Here is a 27,535-nt window from a genome sequence, read left to right as displayed (position 1 = left end):
TAAAAAAGTGGCAGTGGACACACAGGATTGTTAACAGCTGAGTTCCGCAGTCAGTGAAAGTCTGGCTTAGAATGCCCCAAAATATCTTTCCTACTCACAATGGAATGCTTTATATTAAGGAGAGCATGACATGACTGCAAAGCTGGTGTCATCATGCCCAGTAATTATTAGTGCAAGACACCATGAACTTGGCTGCATTTGCTTTAGGCTCCATAGTTACTAACAAGCAGAAATCATTGTATTAACGGAGTAGTGGAAACAAAATTTGGGAAGTAAACCAGCAAAACTGCAGAGGAGTGAATGGGAAAAGTTCCTACTGAAAATGCTGCTTTAAAAACAGAAAAAAAGTGTGTTGCGCCATATACTGGTAGATGACACATTACATTAGGCCGGTAAATGGGTTAATTAAGCTCATTAACATCATTTCCTTTTAAAAAGTTTTCAACTGAGAAGATGAAAAGATTATGTTAATCTTTACACTTCTCTCTTACATTTTACATTTTTCACACGGGCCTTTTTTAATCAAATATTGATGATGGTGCCTGTTGTTCTTCAAAGCCCAGCAATTAGATTGCAGCTCCCTCCCAGTAAGTTGTGTTTTCTTATCTTTATTTCTCTTCTCTCCACATTTTTTTTTTCATAAACACAACATAAGGTCCATTGAATTCTTGCCAGAAAAGCCACTCTGGATGTTTTATCTGATGACCAAGAAACCTGCAGAGCCTGAATCCCTCAAACCCTTCCTGAGCTGTGGAACAGATCTCACAGTTCTGTCCCACAGCTGAATCCACCACTCCTGAATTAAAGCCACGGACTACAGCCATGCCATATAAACCAGACGAATTTTGCTTTTCTTACAGCTGTGGCTGTCCCTGTGGGATACAGGTAAAGGTTGTTTGGAATGGGTGGACGCTGCTCTCTGCTGGCAGCAAGGAAAGCATGCAGGAAACGGAATTTCCTCTAAAATTACTTTCAGAAATCAAGCATTTCCACAATTTCTTTACATAATGTTGCATACAGTGATTAGGCATAAAGGCAGGGGGAAGGTATTAGGATAAAATATCTCTTCAAATATATAAATATTCATTGAAAGCCCCTAAATAAAACTGCATCTTCTGTAGAAAATAACTTTTTGTAGAAAATACAATTTTGAAAGTTCTTTTGTACATGTATCTCCATACACACAGAAAGCTCCTCAGGACCAGGATAAAGAGCGCAAAAGTTTGGAAAATCGACAGAACAGTTGTTTCCTATTTGAATATGGCAATCTCCTCTTTAAGAGATGACTTCAAAACACTTCTTCTTTAAAGAACTGTTAAATAACAACTCTATAAAACCATTTTATATTCCAGCTTGGGCCCCCTCTAGCAGCAGCTCGAGGAATCAACACCATAAAACTACTGAAACCAACCAGATACCATAAGCACAATATTAAGAGAACGAATGCTCTCATGTAGTAGCCACTGCTGTGAAATAAAGGAATAGAATTCTGCTGCAGAGAGCAAAACAGGTTGCTCTGGCAGGTTACCTCTGAAATTCTTGTTTGGTGCAGTGCTTCTGCACTGCCCCTAAAGTCAGATTTCAGATCACAGACCTGAAGTCTATGTAAACTTAACTTTCAAACCCTGAAGCAAAAGCAGCCTCTGCTTTGCACAAGGGAGGTGAGGGTACTTTCTGCAGTCCAGTCAATTTAAATCAGGGAGGAAAAAACTTTATATCACAGGACATGGTCAAGATACTGTGAAAAACTACCAAAATAACCCCATTAAATGAAAGTAATTTGCTTGAGAGACTCAGAAGAATGATTCAATTTATTACTACACATAAAAACTCAAATTCAGATAATATTAGTTAGAGAGTGAAATTTTCCATAGACAATTCCTCCTAACTGTCAGGAGGAAAATGAGCCAACCTGGCAAAGATGTTGACGTATCCCAGTGAAACAAAAAAAAAATTGCATACTTATTTTTGCATTTTTTCACCTTAAGATGCATAGATGGGGGATGCTATGACATATTTAATACTAGTGTTAATGCTTTAATGTTTCATGGAACACCTGTCAGGGAGAGGAGCTGAACAGAAATCCAGTGCCACGTCACATGTTCCTTGGGATCCCCATGACACTGCTGCCATTGCTGAGGAGTAGAAACCAAAGGTAATGGCAAAGGTAAAGGTTCAGATGCTGCTTACAGAGGAGGAAAGTCCACGATTCCCACCCCTCCCAGAGTCTGCACAGCTGCTTTCCTATTCTGCTGGAACGTGGCACTCCAGGAGGAAAGGATGGAAAAGCCAGGCAGCAGATGATCAAAAACTGGTTATTGCAGCACATAAAACCAGGGCACTGTAACTCCTTCAAAAGACAACTCAAACCTTGGTGATTTGTTTCCCTCCAAAGCACTAAGCCTTCTTTGGACTGTATTTATTTTTATCCTAAAGAAAGGAACACCTAATATTGCAGATAAGATCCAAGGACACCAGAGCAGGCAGCCATACACAATTGATTTTCCTGCTCCCTTACATTCAGTGCTGCTCCAATGGCAGGTACTGATACAAGTTTAAAAATGTTCTTGGAACTAATCTTCAGCCCACTTTTAACTTAAATAAATCCAAAAGGTAATATTTCACTATTTGTAAAGGCCCCTGGAAGCAGAGGGTCTGTGCCACCCCTTGAAGGTGACAATGAACTGTAGATGTAGCATGGAATTGAAAGGCAAAGCATCCATCCCCTTTCCTCTTGCATTCCCTGCTCACATTTCTAGCATGCTTCACCCTGAAACAGGCTTCCTTTTCTCCTGCTCGGGGTTTTGCGGGCTCTTTTAACAGAGGCTGTAATATAAAGATGTAGGCCAGAAAGGCAGTTCTGAAAAGTATTTTGTTTGGTACTATTTGTGGAAGAAAAGACAAAGGGAACAAGATACAGAGTTAGCTATGACGAAACAAAAATGTTTCCATAGATGCTGGGTTAAAAATCACAATTTTTTTGGGGGGGGGCTGGGGGTGGAAGAAGGTTTCTGGACTGTTTTTTATGTGGACTTTGGTTTGATTTAGGGATTTTGCTGGGTTTTTTTTATTATTGTGGGGTTTTTCCTAATGGTCATAAAGTCTGTAGCATTTCGAGATAAATGTGCAGCAAAGAGGTTGTGTTTCTTGGGTGTGCCTTTTTACTGACTTTGCTTATGTTCCACCTTTCAAAGAGCAGAATTGGGACTTTTTTGTGGTCGCAGGGCCAAGTTATACAGAGCTACCACAGGATACCCAGATCTTATTGAGAAATGAAGTATTGAATACATCAGCAGCCTATGCCCATGTGGATGTCTTCCATCAAGATAAAGAGAGAGAAAAATGCTACTGGAGAATTATATGCACAAAGCTCTGTGAAGCAAGAATTAAAAGTAATGAGATTAAATAGAAAATAACTACATCAGGAATATGTTAATAAATTAATTAAAGCCTACCAAAGTTGAAGTGTTCCATAATTAAGATTGAAGCCCATGAGAGTGCTCTCTTCTGTCTGGGGATTTTGCCACAGATAATATTACCTGTTTGGAAATGTTTCTAAATCTGTGAGGAAAATGAGGTCAACCGAGATTGTGGCCTGACCATTAAATTGTATTATTTTGGACTTTCCTATTTTCTCAGACCAGCTTTATGGATGATTTTATATGTTTTCTCTACTACAGCCTCATTTCTAGCACATAAGATAAATGTGAATATTGATCTTTTTTAAAAAGAGGAGGTCAAGATTTAGTGCTTATTTCTTCCCCAGGTTTGTTTGCTGAGTTTTCATCTTTGTATAACTTTCAAGTCAAACACACAGAGAAAAAAGCAGAGCAAGGAGCAACACAAGGCCACCATGCTGAAACACCTGAAATCCACCTGACTAATTAAGGAAATCGTTATACACATCTTAACAGGTCTTTTTTATGAGCCTTTTAAACTACCCTATAACATTTTTTCCAGTCCACATATAAAAATAAAATACTGTGCTTTTTGGAGTAGCAGAGATTGTTCACTGGGACAGGAAAAGGCAACATCTTTCCCATAAGGTGCCCATTCTCCATACCATTTATTTGTAGGGTAATGGACAAAATGAAGAAAATACTTCCTTGTTAACTTCTAAACCTGCAACCTTTTTTAAGGCCACATGCAAGTTTGCTTTCCCCAAAACCAACTTAGTTTCCTGTTCTGAAATGAGTCACCACCACTTTAAAGGCTCAGTACTATAAGTATGGAGAAGCCTCTTATCAGTAGTGAATAAGATCAGAACCTCATTTTCCTGATATAGCACTTAAAATTGCACAAAAGGAAAAGAAAATTTATTATTTGCTCTGCAAAAGGCATTTGTGAGTATTGACCTTGCAAACAGAGGGTGAACACATTCCAGTGTTTCTGTGTCCTAACTGTAAATGGTTATACTAGAAATGTACACCTGTAAAGGTGGTAAGATTTTGGGGTTGAGTATAAACCAGACAATATCCTGAACTGCAAGAAACAAATTCACATATGATGGTCCTTCCCATAATCAAGGACAGCCAGCTATAGAGCCTGGGCAAGTCATAATGTCTCCTCACAAAAAGAAGTTCGTCAATATTTCAGCCTTTTCATTCAGCTGTAATCTCAGTACATGGAAAATATAAGACCCTACCTCAGAAATGGGCATGTCCTGAAGGTGCAGTTTGGTGCTGAATCTCAAGTGGTCTCTGCAGCTCCTCTTTCTTTGGGCACACACAATAAAACCCGTGCTTCCTTTACACCTAAGAAAAAAAGCCCATACAAGGGCAAGGCCTTGTATTTTTCATATTGAAGATCTTGGACTTTGTTCTGCCTGGTGCCCAATCTGTGCCCATGCAGGAGAATTTAACAGTCTCACTTCTAGTGTTCACACTTCCCCTTAGGTCAGAAATGAGGCACCTCAGTTGCTTCACTGCTTTACTGATATTCCCCATCTGCAGCCACGCAGGAAAATTCTAGTTCCAAAAAGTCAATACCATGTCATTATGAGCACTGCATTTTATGAAGTGGGAAATAAGAAAGACAAATGTTACTCCTGTTCATGAATTTGCCTCTTATCATTTTCCCTCTCTGCTCTGTGGAGAGTGATTTGATTCACATTGGGGGTTATTTGGGTCAGTTTTACTTGGGGAGAGAAAATAATGGTAACCTCATTTGAGATTTGTGCCAATTTAAGTAAGAAAATGGATTCTGAATATTTTTGCATAGCTGCTGAATTTAACTGAGGGTTCAGTGAAGAATGAGCTTCCAAATGTGAATAAGAGGCTTTATCCATTTTCCCCTGTTTGTTTTTAAACTCCATTTGTTATTTATGATTAGCAATTTTGTGTCATTTATAGGCAGTGTACTGAAACTGAGTTCAATAAACTAAGCTTCTTTGACTTATTAAGCTAAACTTGGTATTTAATTATTATGCATGCAAAGTCAAGTAGAAAAAGTAAAGAGCATTTATAAATAAAATCATTGTGCCTTATTTGCAGCAAACAGGAATATCTGTCTTTATGACTTTTCATATGAAATTTATTACTGCTTATTTTAAATTGGAATAAACACAAAAAAAAAGTAGAACATCTGTATCAAAGTGTAAAGAACCACAACAATCAAAAGCTGTTTAATCTCCTCCATTTAGTTCAAGTGCACAGTCTGTTCTGTGTAACTTTTTATAACATACTGTGAAAGAAAACAGGTCATTTAAACTCAGTAATTAGTATTATAGATAAAATGACACTGCAGCATATTACCATAATATTAATTATGGTAATACTTACCGTTAATTACCATGATACTGATGTAGTATAGGATATAATATATAACAGTCAATGTCTTTAATTTTACATTGAAGTACAACAAAGCATATTGTTGCTACACTTCTGCTTCTCAAATTAAATGAATGTTATTCAAGTGTACATTTGTATCCATGCAGAATGTTTTTAAATAAATAAGAACTCTAATTCAAACTGGTATATTTGACTTTCTAATGGCATAAATTAAAGAACTTCTTAATCTACAAACTTTTTCTAAGACAGTGGAAATAATAACAGAGTTATATTCCATATGAAAAATTTGTGCAATCATTTTTCATTACAACAGCTGTAAATCTTTTAAAAAATAAAGATGAATCTTAAGGAGCTATTTGATGTGTAGTAGGAACTAGACATATATAATCCAATTGGAATTAATTCTGTACTCCTCTGGCTAAAAGACCTGACAATTGTACACATAAAATATTTATAACAAAACAAAGAGACTTGCATGGGAAGACAGTGAAAGTTTTTATCTGCAGCTCCAGGAGGCATAGAGTTCCCTATTAATGAAAAATTGCATCTCAACTTTTTGCAGCACCTTTACTTTTGGGTAACTGTTATAAATATTAAAAGAAGGGGGGGAAAATTAAATTTCAGATTTGTTCAAGTGTACTTTAATAATTTATGTCAGGTGAAATGTTCCCATTTCCTGTGCAGAAATTTTCAAATGAAGCCATTATTCAGACCTGGCAAGAAAAGTACTCTAAAAACCTACTTAATTACAAGTGCAACAGTCCTACTCACCACGTCAGCCCAAGGCTAAAATGTGTACATAGGGTTTTAGCAAAATATTTGAATACACAGTGTAAGGTTCAAAGCAGAAATTGAAGTGTGACCTGAGGTTGGTTATTTCATCTCACAACCAAAAGATGCGTCGCTGTATTTGAGTGAAGGTGTGTAAAGAGCAAAGTCTCCAATCAGTTTGCCAAGATTTGCAGATTATTTGAAAAAATCTTTTTTTTTCTCTCCTCTCCGCTTTCTTTAGGTCAGTGGGACAATGTACAACACAGGGAGACACGTGTCCCTCAGGTTAGACAAGGAGCACCTGGTGAACATCTCGGGGGGCCCAATGACCTACAGTCACCGCCTGGAGGAAATCCGGTTACACTTCGGCAGCGAGGACAGCCAGGGGTCAGAGCACCTCCTCAATGGCCAGGCCTTTTCTGGAGAGGTATGTCACCATGGGGGGGTGGTACCTCTAGGAATTACCCACCTCTTATTTCTGCCTGAAGGCGTTTGCAAGTTAGTCTGTAAAAATTGTTTTCCTGTAGCCATTCTGAAAATCAGGGAATTGGGGTTTTTTTCTTTTTTAACCAAGCGCTGCAAATTTTGCGACTCATATCTACAAATGACATTGCTGTGTTTATTGTATATAGAGACGCCCTCTGTCCTCATCTGTGCTACTTACAAAGTAACCAGGTCTCTTTGGAGGGGGCCTTTATGTCTCTTGTAAAAGCAAGTATGAGATTAACTACAAAGTAATGCTGAAGTGCTTCAAATTCCCACAGAAGTGCTACTTTTGCTTCTCATTGGCGTGTAACACTTCACATTGAGTACCATCCTGCCTTTGATTCATGCAGAAACAAGGTGATACTTGATTCTGGAGATGACTCCACAGAATTCTGCTCAAGAAATAAAGTTAACTGCATACATAGTCCCTGGCAGAATAGTAATGTTTTATGTTAAATACATGTCTATAACATGTATTTCCTGTTCCAAGAAAGACCATAATTTCTTGATCCTGATACCTATTCCAGAATGGCCCATTATTCTTGCTGGATAAATATTTTAGTGACTTAGATGGAGCCCTTTTTCAAGATTTACAATAAAGTTTGCAGACTTTCTGGGACAAACAAAATGGGATCCTTCCATTTTCCTTATATAGGAACATTCTCATATAAAAGAATGCATGAGATTTGCAGCAGCCCATCCTCCTCCAGCTTGGCCATGGCTGTGAACCACCAACTCTACAACTCAAAATAATGCTTCACAATAACTCTGTGTTACTTTAGGGATTATTTTTAAAGCCACTCTGTTACCATTTTTTCAGAATACCAAAAAAAGAACAGCTTTTCCATCATAAAGCACTTATTTTCTCAGAGATGAGTAATCAAATTAACATCTGTACTATGCATCACAGACTGGTGATGAGTCACTTAATGTGTGGCATTTTCTTTGGCACTGAGCAACAGCAGTTATTTAGGAGTAAGAAATTAATTACAGCATTGTTGCATGATGATGTTATAATTGATGGTAATCACTGGCTTTGTTTTATAAGCTACATATGACCTGTGGCAGCTTTTTTGTGTAATTACTAATGTCTTATGCAACTGATTTTGGTTGCCTTTGTTCAATTCTATAAATGAACTCATCATGTATTGCTCCTTTAAGCTCTGAAAGTAAAGGATGCTGTAGTAAACAAGGTCTTTGCTGTTCAGACACATGAGAGCAATATTCAAACAAAAAAAGTTAACTGAACATGAAAGTAAAAATCTGGTTGAAACATACCATGGGCTTGTAATGTATCACCACCATTTCAGATGCTTTTAAAAGAGTTTTTAAGTTTTTAATTCACCAGTCCTAGTCTATAACAGTGTAAAAATGTAGAGCATTGTTTGGCAATGCTTACTGTTATTAGCTAGGCTCTTCTAGTTTTGAAAGTTGGAGTTCTGAAGTACTATTAATATTTGGTGGTTTTTAACAGAGACCTCAACTTTTCTTAGTAAGAGCAGAAAACTGATCTTGGTGGAAACTGATGTCAGTCAGTCAGGCACAGCTGGATCTGCAGCGTGTGCAGGATTCATCTTGTTGTCTGAATCCTCCTGCAGTGAATAGAAAGAGCTCAGCACCTTCAAAGGATTAATCAGTCCTGACAGCCAGAGCTGGGTCTCTTAGGACAAGGCAAATCACTCTGTGGAGATGTATTTCCCTTGACAACAGAGCACAGACAAACAGCAGGCAGAAGAGTTGAGATTCAAGGACTCCTTTTCAGATACTGAGATGAATTCTGTCCTTTGAAGGTGTGTTTTTCAAGGATTTGGGCAAGTGAACTCCAGCAAGGTCAAGCATTAATTACTAATTTGAGCCTAAACCTGCACAGTTAAGTCTTACTTCTAGAACACACTATTCCAAACGACAAGCCCAGATGCAAATCAGTGGTGCTGAATGGCTGCAGATTTCCAGGGAAGGGCAGCAGCTGATGGAGTCCTTCGAGTGTCCATCCACCCATGCAAGTGCTGCCTGTATAAATGAGGGCTCTTCCACAAGCTCTCAGCACTGAGGGATGTAACATCTTCATCTCTCAGCAGTGAGAGGGGGAATGCTGTCTGTAAACAAGCCAGCTGACTTCCCGGGAGAGTGTCTTTGTGATGCCACGGGTACTTTCAAGCCTTGATGCTAATTACTATTCACTCCTGCCTTAGATAATGCTGTCAGTGGAGATGGGATAAAGAAAAATAACTGCCTAGGTTCATTAGTCTAATTTAGCTGGTGCAGGTAAGAATAGCAATGAATATTTGCTGGCTTAGGCTTTAGGAACCAGGGAAAAATCATTGCAGGACTGCACTGTATGACTGCTAATTGCAGACTGACCTGCCAGGGCTGGCCCTGATACTGCTGGTCTCAGCTGTGTTGGACAAACCCTCTGTGGGCTTTCCAGAAACCTCTGTTTAACCGGGGAAACAATTCCCAAGTTATCCAAGAAGGATGATTGCGCTGGTTTTGCATTAATTGAGTTTTGGTGAGGAGGGAATGAGCCCAGGCATGGCAGTGATGTTCTAAGAGAAGCTGTTAAGAGCTTCCTCCGTGCCTGGCAAAAACCAATTGCTGGGCTGGCTCTCAGAACAGGCATGCTGATAAGCCAAATAAAGAGTAAAACACGTCCCTGTGAGATGCACATTTTAAAATTAACAAAGCCCAGGATTTATTTTATTTTTTTTTCCCCTTCTGCCCTGAGTACAAGTAACAGGCCAGCCTGCCCCCTCAGCGCGGCCGGGCCGGGCCAGGCGGGCTCTTCCTTGGGGCCGGGCCCTTCCTTGCCCATGGAGGCCCAGCAGGGACAGGGCCTGCTCCGAGGTAGCGCTGGCAGAGCCAGGTCCCGTTTCCCCCAGCACGGCCAGGCGGGCCCGCAGTTTGGCTGAAATGCTGCTGAGTTTCGCCAGAAACCGCTGGGGAGAGGAAGCCACTGGCCCACGGGTGCGACCTCTGAGTTCTAGCCTGGCTGCCGAGATCCCAGCCGGCCATCCCCTCCCAGAGCAGCCGCCGGTGTTCCGGCCCGCGCCATCCTGGCCCAGCCCTGCCAGCGAAGCCTGAAATACTCCACCTAAAACACTCCACCTCAACTGCTCCAGCCGCTGCCCGGGCACGATATTAACCTTTTTAGTGCACAGATGAAACCTACAAACATCTAGTCTTTTTCTCGAGTGAAAGAAATGGAAAGAGTGAAGATACAGAGAGAACAACATGAGACTTGAAAGTCAGTAAAGAAGTAGTCAAGTCGCAGATGGGAGGGATTGAGGAGATGCCTTAGTCCTGGGCTGAAATCCTTTTGTAAGGCTATGGAGAAGGTATAATCGGTATATCAGACTCCTTTTCCTTGTAACTCAGTGAAAAGCATGGGGGGATGAAGCATTCAAATTGTAGATATGAGCAAAGGCATCTATGCTAAAGCAAGCAGATGTTGAAGTAGCTGTGATCCCATGAGAAGTTTGAAGACAGAGAGAGAGAAATAAGAGTGAAGATCCTTTGCCCCCATAGAAAGAAGATGACCTCTGCTCCCAGAGATGATCTCAGAGTCACATAAAGAAAACCTTTGCTTTTGAACAGCTCATCCTTAAAATAGTACCCCCTAAGTTGACACGGCCCATAAACACAGCTGTGGGAAGGCTGCAAAAGATGGGAGGGACTTCATGATTGCAGATTTCTGGGTGGCTGCTATTCGTGGAAATTAAAAGCCATGATGTAACAGTTTTCTTGTGAAGAAGTCTCCGTAGCATAGTCTCCATAGCAAGAGAGACTGCTATCCCTAAGTGAACTGAAGAAAGACTATTCTAGAAGTGATAAACTGACTGAATTGTTTCTGTACGTTGTCAGTGGGAAGGAGGGGAGAGCGGGGGCGGGACGAGAAGAAGTGTTCTGAAGGGTTTAGTCTGATTCTTATTATTCTTTTAGTTCTGTTAATAAAGTTTTTCTTTATACCCTTTAAAGTTTAAGCTTGCTTTGCTCTTATAATCCTGACTTGTAGCAGAAAATAAGTAAGTATATTCTAGTGGGTGCATAGCATTCGGCCAGCACTAGAGCCACCACATTAATCTATTCCAGTAGATCACAATCAGAATTATTCCTGCTGCTTCTTTCCTCCATTCTCATCCATGTCTCTCCCCTCATTTCCAGTGAGGTCTCCAAGTCATATTAGAATCAAGACACTGCAGAGAGACAGGGGACACTGGGGAGAGGGCAGGGGACAGGACAGCACCTCTCCCTCCTAGCACTGCAAGACTTAGATTGGCTCAGGCCTAAATTAAATCCAAGTCCAGACAAAGCAGAAGCCTTTAAACAGCCCCAGTCCACCTTGAACCACCTTGTCATGTTCTTTACACATCTGGAAATCCTACCTGATGTCCACACTAAGAAAATAGTTTATTTTAGGGACCTTTATTGCCTAGTTCTGCAAGTGGATATGCACTCAGAGCAAGTTGAAGAGCACTGAAGTAGTAATGTAGGATGAAAAACAGCCTAGAAATAGCAGATTGCTTCAGAATGTGCTATGGACTGAATGATACCGAGAGGCTTGTAATATCCAGGCTTTAGCTTATAACTAGGTGTTAAAGGTGGTCAAAAGAGATCTCTACAATAATCTGGTTATTTTTTAGCCCCCAATTATCACTTTAGTAGACAGAATAATTGAAGTAATGTTTAAATAGTTCAAGTTTAAGGGCTTTAAAACTGTTTATCAGATTTATCAATATGTTTGGCACTGGTAACATGGAAAGGCAGGCAGGCTTTGGAATGCTTAAATAAATAAATGGAATATTTACTTGTCCCTATGATATGGACTCAAGTGAGTTTAATTCCCTGTTCTTTGCAGGAACATCCTACTGTATTACAACGATTAAAAGAAAATCTTGGCTTAGGCAAAGTCCCTAACTAAGACACCAGTCATTTGTGTCTGCTGCCTAATGCCTCTGTGCAAAACAGGTTTTAATACTTCAGAGTCTGTATCATTTAATGAAAAAACACATTTTGCATTTAATCAGCAGAATTGGCCTGAGTGCCATAGCTCAGGCACTGTCTGCCTGGTTAAAATAAAAAGGTAGCAACTTCCAAAAGGTTTATGGTAAAAGTGGGACCCTTTAACTTTACCATGTGGCAAAGTCATAAAACAATTTTATGGTCAATTTTTTTCCCTAAGCATAAAAATGAAAAATGTGCTGCAGGAGACCTCCAGTCACTTCACAGCTGTGCATTGTGGCAGCCTTATCACTGCCAAGGCAGAAAGTCAAGGAGCTTAATTATTTGGGGTTAGCGCTTTTCACAAACTCAGTGGCTGGAGACTTTCAAACAAGAGACCATAGTCCACAACACATGAAAAAAAAAAAAAAATTCTTCTTTGCCCACCCTTCCAAAAACCCATGGACCACTTATAAACACACAATTATTTAATTTGGTACAGATGAATTAAAATGAAAGTGAGAACAGGATCTGAATAAATGGTTTAGTATTGCTGTACACACAGTTTGGAACTGAGATTTACTGCTGCTAAAAGCTGCTGAGAAAACCAACACAAAAATACAAGAAAATGAAGAAAAAAGGGAGAAACTGGAAGTTCTGAAACACCAGTCTCCTCTTGCTACTACCATTTCTTTAACTGCAGGCATGATTTGTGTGAGTAGGGGACTTCTGGTGATAGTAAAGGATTACTTACAGGGAAATCAGTGTTGTAAATCCAACTTGGGATATTTTTAGAAGCAGGACTGTCAGATAGGCAGCATATGAGAACCAGACAGCCAGCTGGGATAGTTTAATCCAGCCTGTACCAGAATTCAGAGAGTACTCTGAATTGTTAAATCACAAACAGTGGCTCTGTTACTGAGACCTTCTGTATGCCCCAGACTTGCCTGTGAAGTTCCAACCTCCACAAAACATCTCATGGTGGTGTCATTTATAGAGGAAAAGCTTGAAATCAGATTGTACTGGCACATCATCCTTCCTCTTCCATGGGAAGGAGGATTAAATCAGACAGTGATGCCATTGAGGAGAGAGGACAGGAATCACCTGCTTCTTCCTAACTCCACTCCTCCAGGTGCTCACAGAGCCAGCTGTGAGCAGCCCCTACTACACCAGGTAACCCCAGCATTGCTGCTAACAGCTTGAAGAAGGAAGTTCAAAATTCTGATTTTTCAGTTGTCACAGGCCACTGGTATCACATTTTGCAGCCTCTTGGAAGTGGAGCAGGTAATTTTTAAGTATTTCAGCCAGGAGATAAGTTTACAATATTCCAGTGCTTATTAATGTTGACAAATCAGCCTCTGGAAAAAGTATCAGCTGAGGAACATGTGTCTAAAGGAGGGGAGACTTAGTAAAATCTCTATAACCTTCAGATGAATGTTGAGCTTCAAAGGAGAAAGTCAGTAGATAATGAGTTAAACTGCAATAAGAACAGAATATAAATCAGGGAGAGGTGGTAGTATTGTCATCACTAAAGTATAGGGAGACTGCTCACATGAGTAATTCAAAATCACTGGGACATGAATGTGCGTTTCTGTTGTAAGAATGCATCTCTGTCCTCACTAAAGATTACAGATGACCTCACCCAAAATTTTATACAATATCAATAAAAAGCAGGGTTGAAGTCCAAAAAGACACTTATTTACAGAATATTCTGCATTGAAGAAACCCACAAATTCAGCCCTTAAGTGAATGGCCTCTATAGGGTTATTGTGTTTCTCTAAACAAAATTCAATTTTATGTTTTAAGTTAAATGGGCTTTTACTGCTTGTTAATATAACAAAATGCAGCTGGTTTTTCTTACCAAGAAAGCTTCTTCTTTTGAACCACTCTGTTGGAGCCCACAAGAAAGATTACTTTCCAGAAACAGGGAACTGAAATTTTTGTGGTGTATTTTACATCAAAAGACACTAAGTGCTAAAAATACATCTTAATCCTTACCGGCCTTCATAAGCAATTTCATGTTTAACTTTGTTGGAGTAGTTGACTTTTAACTTGCATTCCTGTAATTTTTTGGCTTGACACTCATCTTCAAGCTACAGGTAAAATACACTTGTTAAATAAAAAATCCCAAACCTCAATAGCCTGGAGAAGTTCAATAACTTGAGATAATCAATTGAAGGTGGATCAACTATAAATCATTGATCATAAATATATAAATAGAAAAAATACACAGCAGGTACAACTCATTTTTATAGGAATGGCCACATTGCCAGGCAGCATCAGGGTACTCATGCAGTCACAGGTTTACATTTAGTGCCACTGTAGCCACGCTGCCATTTTTAAAGGAAAATTAGATTTTAGAAATAGACTGTTTTATCCCTCCCTTAGGAAAAACCCTTAATTGCACAAATCAAGTTATATGATGACCAAATTTTATAACAATAATAAAGAATTTACTTTGCGTATAATCAACTTCTCCTATAATAAATAGCATTCCTGTTATTTTTTCACCTTTCCAAAACTTGATTAGCACTGGAAATACAAATAAGTCTTTTGATTTTTTTATTTTTTTTTCCAAGGGAAGAAGTTACACTGCATACTACAGTCCTAAGTGTGCATTTTATGGTAGTTCGGGCAAAACAGGAAAAGTCAAATGGTTTTGTTTGTAGCAAATTGTAAAAAGGTGTTTCTTTTGGTGCATAAATCCCAAAAATTCAGTTATTGCCCCAACAGGAATTGGGATTGGATGGACCTGATGCAGCTGTAGCTCTTCATGGATGCAAACTAAGAAAAAGATACAGGGACAGAATTATGTATTTATGTCTTTTAGCAGAAAGACTGACAATAACATATAATTGAAAGGGACAGTAATTTAATTTTATAATCCCACCCACTCATCAGAAACCATTTGGAGATTGAATGATGTTCAGATCAAGTGTTTAACCCCTTCTAAAATATGAGACTGAATTTTAGGTATCCAAGCAGGATTTTGATCTTTGCTTTAGGCTTCCATTTTCTCAGATTACTGAGGTATTTGCATGGTCACTGGAGGTGAAAAGTTATAGTTCACATCAAATGAAGAACCTTTACAACAGTCTTTTAGTACATCGTCATTCTGGTTATTTAGTCATGCTAAAATTGCACTAAGCCTTTTTGTAATAATTGAATACATTAATTTCAGACAACAAAATAATACAGAAGCCACCTGATTTCTGTGGATCATTAGCTGGTTTCTAGAAAGCGTCTTTAAAGATTTGAAAATTTTATGTATGGTATTTAAGGGAGTTTCCCCTCAAGCACTGAATGCCAGGCTGTTGAATTTGGGTACCAGCTGCTACTACATTGACGTTCTCTTTGTCATTCCCACTGACATGCAACAGGACATTCACTCCTAGTGAATTCTAGTTCTATCAAGAACCAGAAATGTTTCTCTCTTTGCTCACTGAAGCTTGAAAACATCCACATTCACTAGATTTCTTCATGTTTTACTAAAGCACACGATTATTCCTGGATTCTACATAGCAAATTCCAAGTGCTTGATATACAGAGCTTCATTTCTGAGGGCCAGCATTTTTTGTTTCTGTCTTTTGCTTTCTGAGTATTTTGGGATACAAGCCCTATAGATACTGTCTGCTTTACATTAAATTTCAAGAAACTCTACAGGCAGATTTTTAGAGGGGTTGTATTCCGTTATCTACACATATGTGGGCATTTCTTGCCAGAAAACTTTCCTTTGTTGGAAACTACTTTTCTGAATCTTATGAACTCTCCATCCATTAGTAGAATTGCAGGAACCATCCAAACAAATGTCAAGCTTTGTTATGACAATGTCAGTTCATTAATGTAGCATGTGACACAGCAAAATATCTGCATGGAATAATAAATATTGAATTTCTTAGATACCAAGTGAAGCAGATTGCTTTAGTAACAAATATATTTTTGTACGTTTACTTTTTGGTTACCAACTGTTCTCCTTTTTGGAGGGAGGGAGAAATCTAAGAGAGTGTCTGTGTACTGAGAGCACAGTCTGTCACTGACTGTAATCTAAATCCCTCTGGTGCCTCAATTTTAAAATCCAGCATCATAAAGCAATAAGGTGGAGTTTTTCTGCTTAGAGTAGCAGCTGTAGGATTTGCTTTTTTAAACCACTGAAACATGAAAACATTCAGCACTCTAAACCTCCAGTGTCACTTTTGAAGTATTCACTTTACCTCATTCCAAATTATTGTAATTTGCTTGGGGTGACTTCACTTGCTACAGGGTGACTCTTCTTTAATTAAAGAGCAGTTTACCTCTGCATGCAAAAAATGATGTTCATTTTGAAATGGGTTTTATGTCACTTGGTAATCAGTTTTCCATTACACCTTTTGTAAGTTTTAACTTTTTCCCCAAATATGTCTGATGTAGTGTTCCAAAGAAAGGAGCAATCCTACTAACAACCTGTACAAAAGCCCTTGCAGCTACTGTGGGCAACCACAAAATAAAATACAAAGCAACGAAAGGCATTTTTATTATTATAATTTAGCAAAACAACAAAAACCAGCAAGCAGTTACTGTAAACCTTACCTTGGGCAAAACCCTCATGGAGACTGGTCTAGGGCAAAAATATGATTTGGTATTTCTGTACTAAGTGTGGACTGCTAAAATCCCTGTTAGCCCCATCTGTCCTCACTGATAGCACCCCCGAGATGGATGAGGGATGCTGGGTATCAGACAACAAACAGGAGAGTCCAGGGTCCAGTTAATGACACATGAGCCACAACCTGAGGATCCAGTGAAGCTCCTGAGCCTGTTTGGTGCTGAGCACTCACACTCCACACAAGTTTGTCTCAGTATAAGCTTAAGGGGATCAAACCCAGCTAATTCTGAATGCAAGCCCAGACAGCGGAGAGTCAAATTGGAAACTTACCTCTAGTAATTTTTATTTTACTCCATAAAAATGGAAGAGCTTAAGACAATGAATGTGGCCCTAATTCCAAACAGTCTGAACTTGCTGGCATAGTCCTCTTGTGGGAGATGGGAATTCCTGGCTCATTCCTGTAGCCAGGACAGGCATAGGAGGCAGCTGCAGCAGGTTTTCCTCATCCCAAATGGATGTTCTGGTCACTGTGCCTTGGGACCCAAATGGGGAGTGGGAGTACCACATCCACATAGGACTGAGGCCAGGAGGTGTTCCACTCCCACTTTTCTGTCCTCTCCAAGAATAATCCCTGTTTCCTAATACACAGCTCCCTGACTTTCAGATTATTTCTGTAGCTTCAGCGACTCTTTTGATAGGTCTTTGTCCCTTACTTTAACAGTTTCTTATGACACATTTTAGTATCTTAGCAAAAAGCCAACTAAATCATATCATTTCTAGCTGCATTTTTGTTACATTTTCAGGGATTGCTGGGAGTGGCAGAGTTAGAATTTTCATTTAGAATGCTGACTTGACTTTCTTCTGTCACTGTAGACTTTTCTTAGCATGCGTTGCCTCCCAGAAAGTGAAAATACTTTAAATTTGGGGCATTTCATTTTAGCCATCTCTGTTAGCCATCATCTATTCCATAAAGACTGGGAAGGAAATACTTCTAAATTTTGTTTTCTTTAGACAAAATTGTGACAGATAATGGACTAGGATGTTTTACAAACAATAAAGGGAAGGAAAATTCAGTTTTGTTATCATTTCAGAAGGATGTCTTTCTAAAATTATTAAAATTAGAACAGTTTCTCAGGCATAGTTACTTTTAAAACAGCATGCAAGTGGTAGCAGCCACAATGGCATCACAGCTAACACTCTGAAGAATTAAAATTGACAAGGTTAAACCACATTTATTCCAAGTTAGTTTTCTTTCCATTTATCTGTTATTATCTCGCATTTATCTGTCTGCATTCTTATCTTTGTATAAACTAACTGGATGTTACAGCATACACCCGCCAAGATTTGGTGATTTAAAATTCAGTAGGAATTAATTATGTTCAGCTACTTTTCAGCTACTTTTTGGTTGGGATTTTTAATGTACTTGCCATGAAAATATTTTGTCAGTGATGATTTGCCATAGGCACATTAGAAAAACACTATCTGCAAGTTATTACTCTGAAATTTCTATCAAAGGCAAAGAGAGTTCTGGATTTTAGCTAGAAAAGGCAAGTTTATTACTGTCCATCTCCTTCTATCATCTTGAACTTTATTTACTTTTTCTTATCTAAGTATGAACATGCCACTACTATACTACTCTGCTAATAACAGAACCAGTTGGTAACACAGCCTTCATCTGCTTAACCTTCAGTGTAGGACTGGCCAGAAACAGCTGTCACATTCCCTCAAATGCAAAATTCTTATGAATAAATAAAATAGATTTGTAAAAAATTTCTTTTCCAAGGCATGTTGAATGTGAACAGTATATATTTAGTGTATTTTGTTACACGAATCTTTGCTCTTCTCCACTTTACCGATTTCTTTTCCATTTCCTCTGACAATCAAAGCAAAGAGTGATCAAGGCCTGAGTTATCAGCCCCATACAGCACCTCCAGCCCAGCCTGATGCTTTGAAGTCCATGTTCACAGCACAGCATGGGGGGACAGTCCCATCCCTTCCCATGCTGACACAAGAATTAATCTGACAGCATCCATGGCTGCAGGAGCTCAGCCACCCAGTTCTCATTACCTGGTGCTCTTTTGCCTCCCTGAAGACTGAAGAAGTATCCTGGTGAGGTTGTGCAGACCCAACTTCTTCTTCCTGCTCCAATCCACCAACTCTCAGTGCAGCACTTGCACTAAAATTCATTAAAAAATTCATTAGAGGAGCATGGCTTTCAAATTGGGGTTATGCTAAGATTTCCCAGAAGAAGCAAACTTTTACACTCTTTTTTATTTTATTTTCTGGGAGAGCAGAAAAGCTTATGGAAATGTGCATAAATGATAAATTAGCATACTTGCCTGAAATAAGGAACTCTGATTCAGAAAAGGATAAAAGACTTCTTAGTACTGCTAAGTGTACCACTGTCAAGTGCTTTAGAAGACAGGTTAGTGTTCTTTGCTTGCTCTCTTCACATTAAAAAAACACGTAAGGATCAATAAAATATCAGAAAAATATGCTACCAATAAAAACATCATTAAAAATACAAAAAGCATTTGCAGAACAATCTGCCATGGGCAGCACGTGAAGCCCTCTTTACCACACACTCCTTTAGTAGGACGTGCCTGTATTTCAAAGATAAAAACTAATAATCAAAGGGTCAGACACATTGCTCATCCCAGTTCTGAGTATTGTGGTTGTGGAGCTCATGGGCTGCTCTGAAGAGTATTGTGGCACTGACCTGTAGAGCCAATTTTACTCAAATCACACATTACTACACCAAGAATGCTTCAGTTATTTTAAATTTTGGCACATTTTGTTCCATTTTTTCCTTCAGAGCAGTGGAGGCAGTGAGATATTTCCAGTGAGCTGGCTCATGGACAACCCTGGGAGGGTGGTGCTGCTGTGGTTTCAGCAGTACAACCCAGCCCTGACCCTTCCTGATTTGGGCACAATTCGTGCCATGAAAGAGGCATCAGGCAGGAATATTTCCGTGTGCACCCAAGGCTGCAAATCACAGCCTAACCCCAGGAATTCTAGTAGTACTGTATGGGAGCCTTAAAGCTGCCTTGCTCTTGGTACCCAGGTTGTCCCTTTGAGAGTCTGTCTGCACCCACAAACATAATTTTATTCACACTTAGCCGGCCTTTCTTTGGGGAGGGGTATCACAGGAAAACGAGCCAGTTCCTGAAGGCATCTGGTCTGCAGGCTTTTGGATTAATCACAAGACAAACTGGCAGGAAATCAGGGAGATTTCTGATAGTCTCTGCTTGTCTTTCAGAAAAAAAATCTCTTTGAAATCAAGCTCCCTCCACAAGGTACTTTGGTTTTGACACATAAGCGTTTTCCAGCAAAACCCTGTTTCAGCAAAAAAAATCCTAACTAGTTCTGCTTATGATTAGTGCAAACCCTTATTCTGTGTGAAGCCCAAGGGTGTGTTCAGTTAAGAGGATTTTCACTGTTTGATTTATAGCTTAGAGCCTCCCCATATACTGTTCCTAAGTCACAAAAGGCACAATAGAGGAACTGTTCTTCCTCCTGACTCGTAGAGCCATTCCCTGGGCAGTTAATTAGAAATTAAAAAAAAAAAATCTCACTTATTCTTCCAGATTCTAATGAATGTCAGTCTATTCTATTCTCATAGGATTTTCTTTCAGAAATCCAGGAAAATGATGAAAGGAAAAATGGCAGGGCAGAAAAAAACCCAAAAAACAAAAGGAACAACAACAACAAAACAGTTCCAAAAGCCTTTTTCCCATGGCCTATTTGAAAGTACCTCAGTATTTTTTAGATATAGTCAGTATTGAAGATAAATACTTCAAAGAAAGTTGGAAATCTTTTGTTAGAATTTTGAGCTGTCAGGCAGCATATTCAGGGTTTATTCCCACTAATCTTCATTTACATAAAAAAACCCTGGAAATAAGTGAAACCATGAGGACGATGACAGATGTGATTTGGGATGTATGTTTGCTGTAACTGTCAGAAGCACAAAAACTATGGGGGTCACAATACAAGAAAAAACAGGATGCAGTCTCTAGGATTCAAAATACTTAAATCCACCTAAATTTAAAATGCAAACTCCATTGTCAGCTTTTACATGGACTTAGTTTTTTCTGATTTTATGTACACAAGGTATTACCAAATAATAAAGTATCCAGAAATATTGTAGAAATTCCCAAAAGATTAAGGTCAAAAGAGAATTTTTAAGACACAGGCTTCTTTCCTAACAAAGAATATCACATCAGTTTTTTGATGCCATCCATCTTTCAAATGATCTTTTAAACTCATCAATATTTTGGTTATGGTCACCAAACAATCTTTGGGCAGCTTGGAGTAGATCAGTTTTATCTGTGTACTGCTAGATAGTATTCCTTATGAAAGTGGCAACTTACAACTAAAAGTGAATGTCTGTTATTAAATCTGAAGATGTACATAGTTTAAAATAAAATAATATAAAAAAGGAGAATTCTAGAAAACCAACAGAATTACTGAGCTGTATCATCCTATATCAGCTGCAAATCTGTCCTTTAATGTTTATGAAGAGGAAAATAAAAGTGCAGTGAGGAGCTGGAGGAGACCATCTGTCTCCTTTTAGTTTGTTGTTTTGTTTCAAGCTGGGCCTGAACCAAAATCCTAATTCAGAGATGTCCAGTGCTGGAAGCTGTCATGTCATGGTCCCCTTGGAAATTTGGAGCTGCTGATGGCTGCACACAGCAGACACTAATGACAGCCCTTGGAATGCTTTCGGCTTCACAGCCATTAGCACGTTTCCCCATTAACTACCAATTACCTCACAGGGTAATTATTGTGCTGAGTTTACAAATGATAGAGGGTGAGTCAACTGCAGTCAGGACAACAGGCATGGCAGGGTGAAGGCATGAGAGCTCATGGCGTTTGCAAAGACCCAGAAATTTTGGGCACCTGATTTCTCAAAATTCGTTCCATTATTATTCTGTTCCATTTATATGGAACAGAATAATGGGCACCTTAAGCAGGCAGAACTTGCACTGTTGCTGCTCCAGTCAAAGTTCATCACCCCAAGACAGTACACGGTGCAAACTGCAACATCCAACTGCATCAAAGATCAGTCATGAACCTCCCATCATATATATACAATATTGTGCCACCCAGAAAGCCTTTTGTCATCCATACCTGAACCTGCCTCTCACCAGCTACTTTTTAAATTTCCAAACTTGTAAATGTAGAAAAAGAGGTAGATAAAAAAGATGCCAGATAGAGAAGACTGTAGTATAATAAATATGCCAAGCTAAGTAGATCTCAAAGTACTTCTGGATTGCAGGGCCATAAGCATTTGACAATATTAAAAATCAATGAAGCAGTGAAAAATAATTTACAAGATGAGTCTTTGAAGTTCATGGAATGCTGATGGGGTGAATACCTCTTAAAAAGTCTTTAATATATAGTAATTTTTCTTTGGATGTATAGCCTCAGATTTATTGAACCATTTAATTATTTTGACAGTCTTCACACTGATTCTAATCAGGAGACCTGTAACTGAACAACTGTTTATCAAACTGCTATTAATGAAGCAAATAAAGCTATCTTTAGCACGCACACATTTCATCTTACACCTTTCTTACACCATCTCTCTGTGGATAAGTGGAGCTGCACCAGTTCCTGATGAGAAAACTGCACTATGATAACAACAGCATGCTTCCCTTGTAATTTTAATTCATTTTGGAAATCTTATTTACAGCAGTGACACTATATCTAAAAGAGCTACATATGGCTAGGTGAACACCTCGAGCTACAGACAGTAAAACTATTGCCAACAACTTGAGAAAAAAACAGCACAGCCTTTGTAATCTGAAATCTGTGACCTGCTGTGATGCATCAGCCTTCAGGTTTTTGGGCCAAATTTTCTCAAATGATCAGCATAGTGAGAACTAAAAACCATATGTGTGTGTGCATACATATATAAAGCTGAGATAAAACCAGCAACAGATGAATGCTGAGGTGGTTTGAATGAATAATCCACTATTTAATAGTTGGTTAGGTGAAAATATTTTCTTACGTTTATTAAGAAGCTGTCTTTGGTGTTTTGATTCATGAAAAATTTTCCACCTACTACTCCTCCTCCTCATCCTGATCCTCCGGTTCTGAAACAATGTGAGCTGCTGCTGCTTTAGATAGATTGCACTGAATTCTTTTTCCCTTTATTGCTGCTGGTAGTTTTACCCTTCTCCTCATTTGTTATTAGCAGTAGAGGAACTAGAAGGAAATGGGAGTTTGGGGAGCTGGCAGAACTCCAGCTGCTGGTTCCTCTGCCTGCAGAGGAGTTTGCCATGGCAGCACCATCTTCATTCCTGCTTTTCTTTGCTCTGGTGTCTTGTCTGGACTGAGATTAGAGCTTGTTTTCGTAATACAAATAGACCTGCATGGTCAAAAGTACTTTGTTGAGAGACAATTCCTCAAAGGTACAAGCAGATCCTGCAGAAGTCACTGGCAATTGAGCTGTTCCGCAGCATCACTCACAGAACATTTTCTCATCTAACTGCAGCTGTGACCTGCATCCAACCACAGCCCCAGGGACTGTATGGTTTTATCTGGGTCTTTTCAAATAGTAGCAATTACCTTATCCACTTAGATCTACTTTTATTATTAAATTGTTTATTTACCAGGCCTTTGGTTGGCCGATAACAGTGTAAATATGATGAGCGTATAAAACTGCACAGATCTGGGAGCAAGCTATTCCAATCACCTCAGCCTGCAGAATAATCTGTGCCTGTCCCACCCATGAGATTCCCAATACCAGGATTTGTGACAGTTGCCAGATGCCCATCTCCAAGATGTTCCTCTATTACTTACTGAATTTTGAGCACTTCACCTGTAAAGTATGGTATAAACATGAAAGATGCTAAAAAATATGTTCTGTTCTAGTGTTCCTTACTTGAAAATTAGAAGTCCCAGAAAATATGATAAGAACGTCATTTATCAAGAGTATAAATATAGTACTTTCTACTCCCTGCTCAGAGTATGAGCAGATTAAGCCTGTGCCTGTTCTCCCAGCTATCTTCTGAGTTAAAGGCAGTTCTTTTGTTGTCTTTTTAATTTTTTTTTTCCAAAACAATGCATGTATTTTGTGGTGCTTCAAATAACACAGAATAAACTTAGCTAAAAAATTACAGAATGCACAAGTGTAATGCTCCAGAGTTGGGAAGTGGGAGTAGAAAATCTGGTTGTGCCTCTCTTAGTTTGCTTGCCCTGACAGTCTTTTTGTGCCTCCCTCTTTGCTGTCTTACCTGATCTGCCACAGAGAGAGGTCAAACAAGGTGAATCAAACAAATTAAAGTAATTCAGAAAGCTGGGGGTTTTCTCAGCCACAACATCAATTCTGCTGAATTGCAGCATCACTGTACATTTAGGTTGTACATTAATGATGCCCTCCTTGTACCATAAAGTAAAATACTTTTGTAACACAGTTAATGCAACATTTGGTACATTTTTTTTGGTTTCTGAAATTTGTTGATTCTAATTATGCTACAACAGAGCTAAAATTCAGAACACAAAGATGCAATTTAGCTGTACAAAGAAAAGGTGAGATACTGCAACCTGCCAGAGCACTGGAATTGATTCTTCTGTGTGATTCCAGAAGCTCTTGCAATAGCCACCTGTGACATCCCCAGAGTGATGCAGGTGGTGGAGCAGCATCACTGCCCTTTCCCACTGTGACAACCCCCTGGAAAAGCAGAGGCCTGGTCTCAGACTTGTATTCACTAACCCCTGAACCCCACTGAGACAGGAAAACAGGGTGTATTTAAGGACCATTTTGCCTCTCTAGGAAATGCACAGTGGGAGATGGAACAGCTGGATGGCAGTGATAATGCTGGAAGAATGACAGATTTTAAGTGACAGAAAGAAACGGATCAGAAAAGGTCAGAGAAGAGGTTTGGTGTGTATAAAAATGGGAATATTTGGGTTTGAACATGCTCAAGGAAAACGCCACAGCTTGCGTGGCACAGGCAGCATCAAAAGAAAGGCTGGAAAAGAGCAGGGGTCAAAGGGAATCCAGCTCTGCTGGGCACAGACAGCCACGGGCATGGCTTTGAGTCCATCTTGTCATCTGCTGACACTGTCCAGAGCTGACAAGGGTGATGGGAGCAATATTTCAGTCCATTAAATGAAGGTGGGAAGCCTCAGTTCTGTGCAGAAATATAGACTGACTTGATAAAACAGCTGAGTTTAATTGGAACTACAGGGGGAAAGTAGACAAACTAAAATTTGGACTGGAGCACCAGAGCCAACAGCAACTTTATATAATGTGGTTGAGAGATGTAATGTCCTGAAGTACTAACAAATGCATTTTTACATCTCATCTTGGGAGTCTTAGAGATTTTTTTCAGGAAATGTCCTAAAAATCTCAACCTTGATGTTCAAACTCACAATTGTTTTCAGCAAACCTATTTCCCTGGTGAGTTGCCCTCTTTTCTTCTGCAGCAAATTTCTTCTACTTGACTCCCAGTTCTGCACAAAGTGATTTACTAGACAGATTGCATTTTTTTCCCCTTCTGGAAAGTGTCAGTTTCTGAGCAAGATCAAATAACCTTCTGCACTTCAGTATTGACTAATTTTAATTATTAAAACCTTTCTCCCAGGAAAAACTTCATGCTGTTTGCTGAGAAACCACCAATTTATAATAGGAGTCAGGGACTTCTTGAGGAGATCAGGGAACTTTGGAGACAGAATTCTGAATTTATACTGGGCTTACACTTCTACAACATTTTTTTTAAAGTAGGAAGAACTAGATTTTTTTTCTTTGCCTTCTTTCTCTGTGTCTCCCTTTAAAATTGAGATAATGGGCTTTGCAAAGGCTAGAGAAAATGAGCACATAATTTGTTATGCAGTAAAACTAAATCATATATATATTTAAATGATTTATAAAGCTAAACACTTACTTTGCATATATATTAAGCTTACTAAAATCAGAAATAAATCTTTTATTATTAATCCTTTTAGTGATACACAGTCCCCCACTGACAGTTTCATATAGAATCCTTTCCTCACAACAGCCTGGCAAATTGATATTGTTAAAGTGTCACAGGAAGAAAATAACAGCTACATTCCTATTTGAATTTCTCACATTTAAGTTCTCATGTTTTCACATCATTGACAAATAATCAGATGTTTTAGCAAGGTAATAGGATAATTGCATTGTTTCTCCTTAACTCAAAAGCTAAAGACAGCACTACCTGCATTTAAAGTAAAACATAGCTTTGCCTACAGACACCACAAACCAACCTATCTCCTCTCCACAACAAACTGTTTACTGCAGGATAATGAAATTAAATACATGCTTAAAGATGTAAGATTGACAAAGTAAAAAAGTTATAGAGAGAGTCAACATTATCTTCAGCTAGGTTTCTACTTTTGTTGAAGAATTCTTAGCATTACAGTTCAAAGAGCTGGATTTTTGTCTCTAGTCATTTTCAGCTCCATTTCATCTGTGCGCTAAGAGAAAGGTTGGGTTTTTTTTAATTCGCTGTGCAAAAGCCATACCAGAGGATATGGTACATAACAATGAAATTAAATAAAGGAAGAGGTGTCAGGCACAGCACTAGGACTAACTAGAGAAAGTACAGCTGGGAGAACTGGTGAATAGTAATTGCATGGGGGAGAGACTAAGAGAAAACCCACAGGAGACATTGCTTGTATAAAGCCATCATTTCTCACACCTAAAAAAGAACAACACATTTCCATCACCATGCACAGTCAAATATCGCCATGATTTTATGGGATTGGTATTATTTCAAAGGGAACCAGAGCATTTACCACAGCGCAGCACTCCAGTCACCCTGGGAGCACCCAGACTAGGGACAGCAGCAGTGTCATCCACTCTTTGAACCATTCATCCTCCCCAGGGTGTCCTGGCACGGGGAGGGGGCTGCTGTCCGGGTGGGAGAGGGGCAAGCACCACTACTGCTCTCTGCCTGCCCTCCTCACTGACCACAGAGTTACTCAGGCTGGAAAAGACCCCTGAGCCCAACCTTTGACTGCTCACCACCTTGAGGTGTTCTCATAAAGGACACGCTGCTCCATGAAGGGAAGGAAGCCAGTTGTACCTTTCACACCTCACTCAGACATTATTCTCCCTTGGAAGCCACAACATCCCCACTCAGCTGGTATTTCAGGGGTCTGTAGCTCTCCCACTGGGAGCTGGTGGCAGCAAGAAGTGAATAGTGAGTGTTGTTTGCATGGCAGTCAGGACCATTCTTAAGGCCAGGCCCTTTGCTGCATTCACAGCCCGACTGAAATCAGGCTTTCTGACAGTAGATAGAGTTTACTACATGGACAAAACAAATTTCAAAGACTTCTATTTGAATCACTGCCCAAAGTAATCTTTTCTAATTGCAGAAAGTCTAACAAACTGAAGACTGGTTCTTCAGGAACTCAGCATGTTAGAGCATGGCATGTTCCCTGATCTTCTTTCCTTAAGCAAAATATCTCTTTGGCATTTCAGGTATTTCCATTCCAGTGTTTTCAGCACTTCAGCATTTCACCTGCAAATGAATACAGACTGTGTTGTCTAATAAGGAAAAAAGCTTTGACTTCTGTTGTCTGATGTAGAAAGTCAGCTGATAAAAAATGCCACTGTGACTTTACTGCTGCCGCTTTCACCACCATCACATTTATGTCCTGCATTTGTTCAGCAGTGTTTGCCAACACCCTGCTTCTTTCACCAAAGCCTTCAGAGGAAGCTGAAGAGCTTACTTTAGACAGATAACTGGCTTTGTTCTGGCTCCGGAGTGTCACTTATCTTCCCTACTGAGTTTAACACCATTTAACTCATTCAGAAACAAGATAATTTTATATTTGCCCGCCTTAAGCTGTACTATCTCACATTCTTAGATAATCCCTCTCCTCTTGTATTTTTTTCTTTCTTGCTATACCTCAACTTCAAATTTGCCTATTAAATTACAAACAATAAACTGTCTCTTATGCAATTCATATGAACACCAAAAGGCACTTGCACTTG

The 27,535-nt window shown here is 39.3% G+C and overlaps 1 protein-coding gene across 1 annotated transcript in view; it reads left to right on the top strand.

Moving 5' to 3' along the window:
• The window catches only part of CA10 (carbonic anhydrase 10), a 98,241-nt gene that overhangs the window by 52,838 nt on the left and 17,868 nt on the right, over positions 1-27,535 (top strand). The window contains exon 2 of the mRNA XM_041486503.1: positions 6,802-6,987. Within this exon, the coding sequence (XP_041342437.1) occupies positions 6,802-6,987 (186 nt within the window). The remainder of the gene's footprint in view (positions 1-6,801; positions 6,988-27,535) is intronic.

The sequence above is a fragment of the Pyrgilauda ruficollis genome, unplaced genomic scaffold (assembly GCF_017590135.1).
Source record: "Pyrgilauda ruficollis isolate IOZ18807 unplaced genomic scaffold, ASM1759013v1 scaffold77, whole genome shotgun sequence".
NCBI lineage: Eukaryota > Metazoa > Chordata > Aves > Passeriformes > Passeridae > Pyrgilauda > Pyrgilauda ruficollis.
Note: the sequence above shows the minus strand (reverse complement) of the source record. Positions and strands in the feature narration are given on the sequence as shown.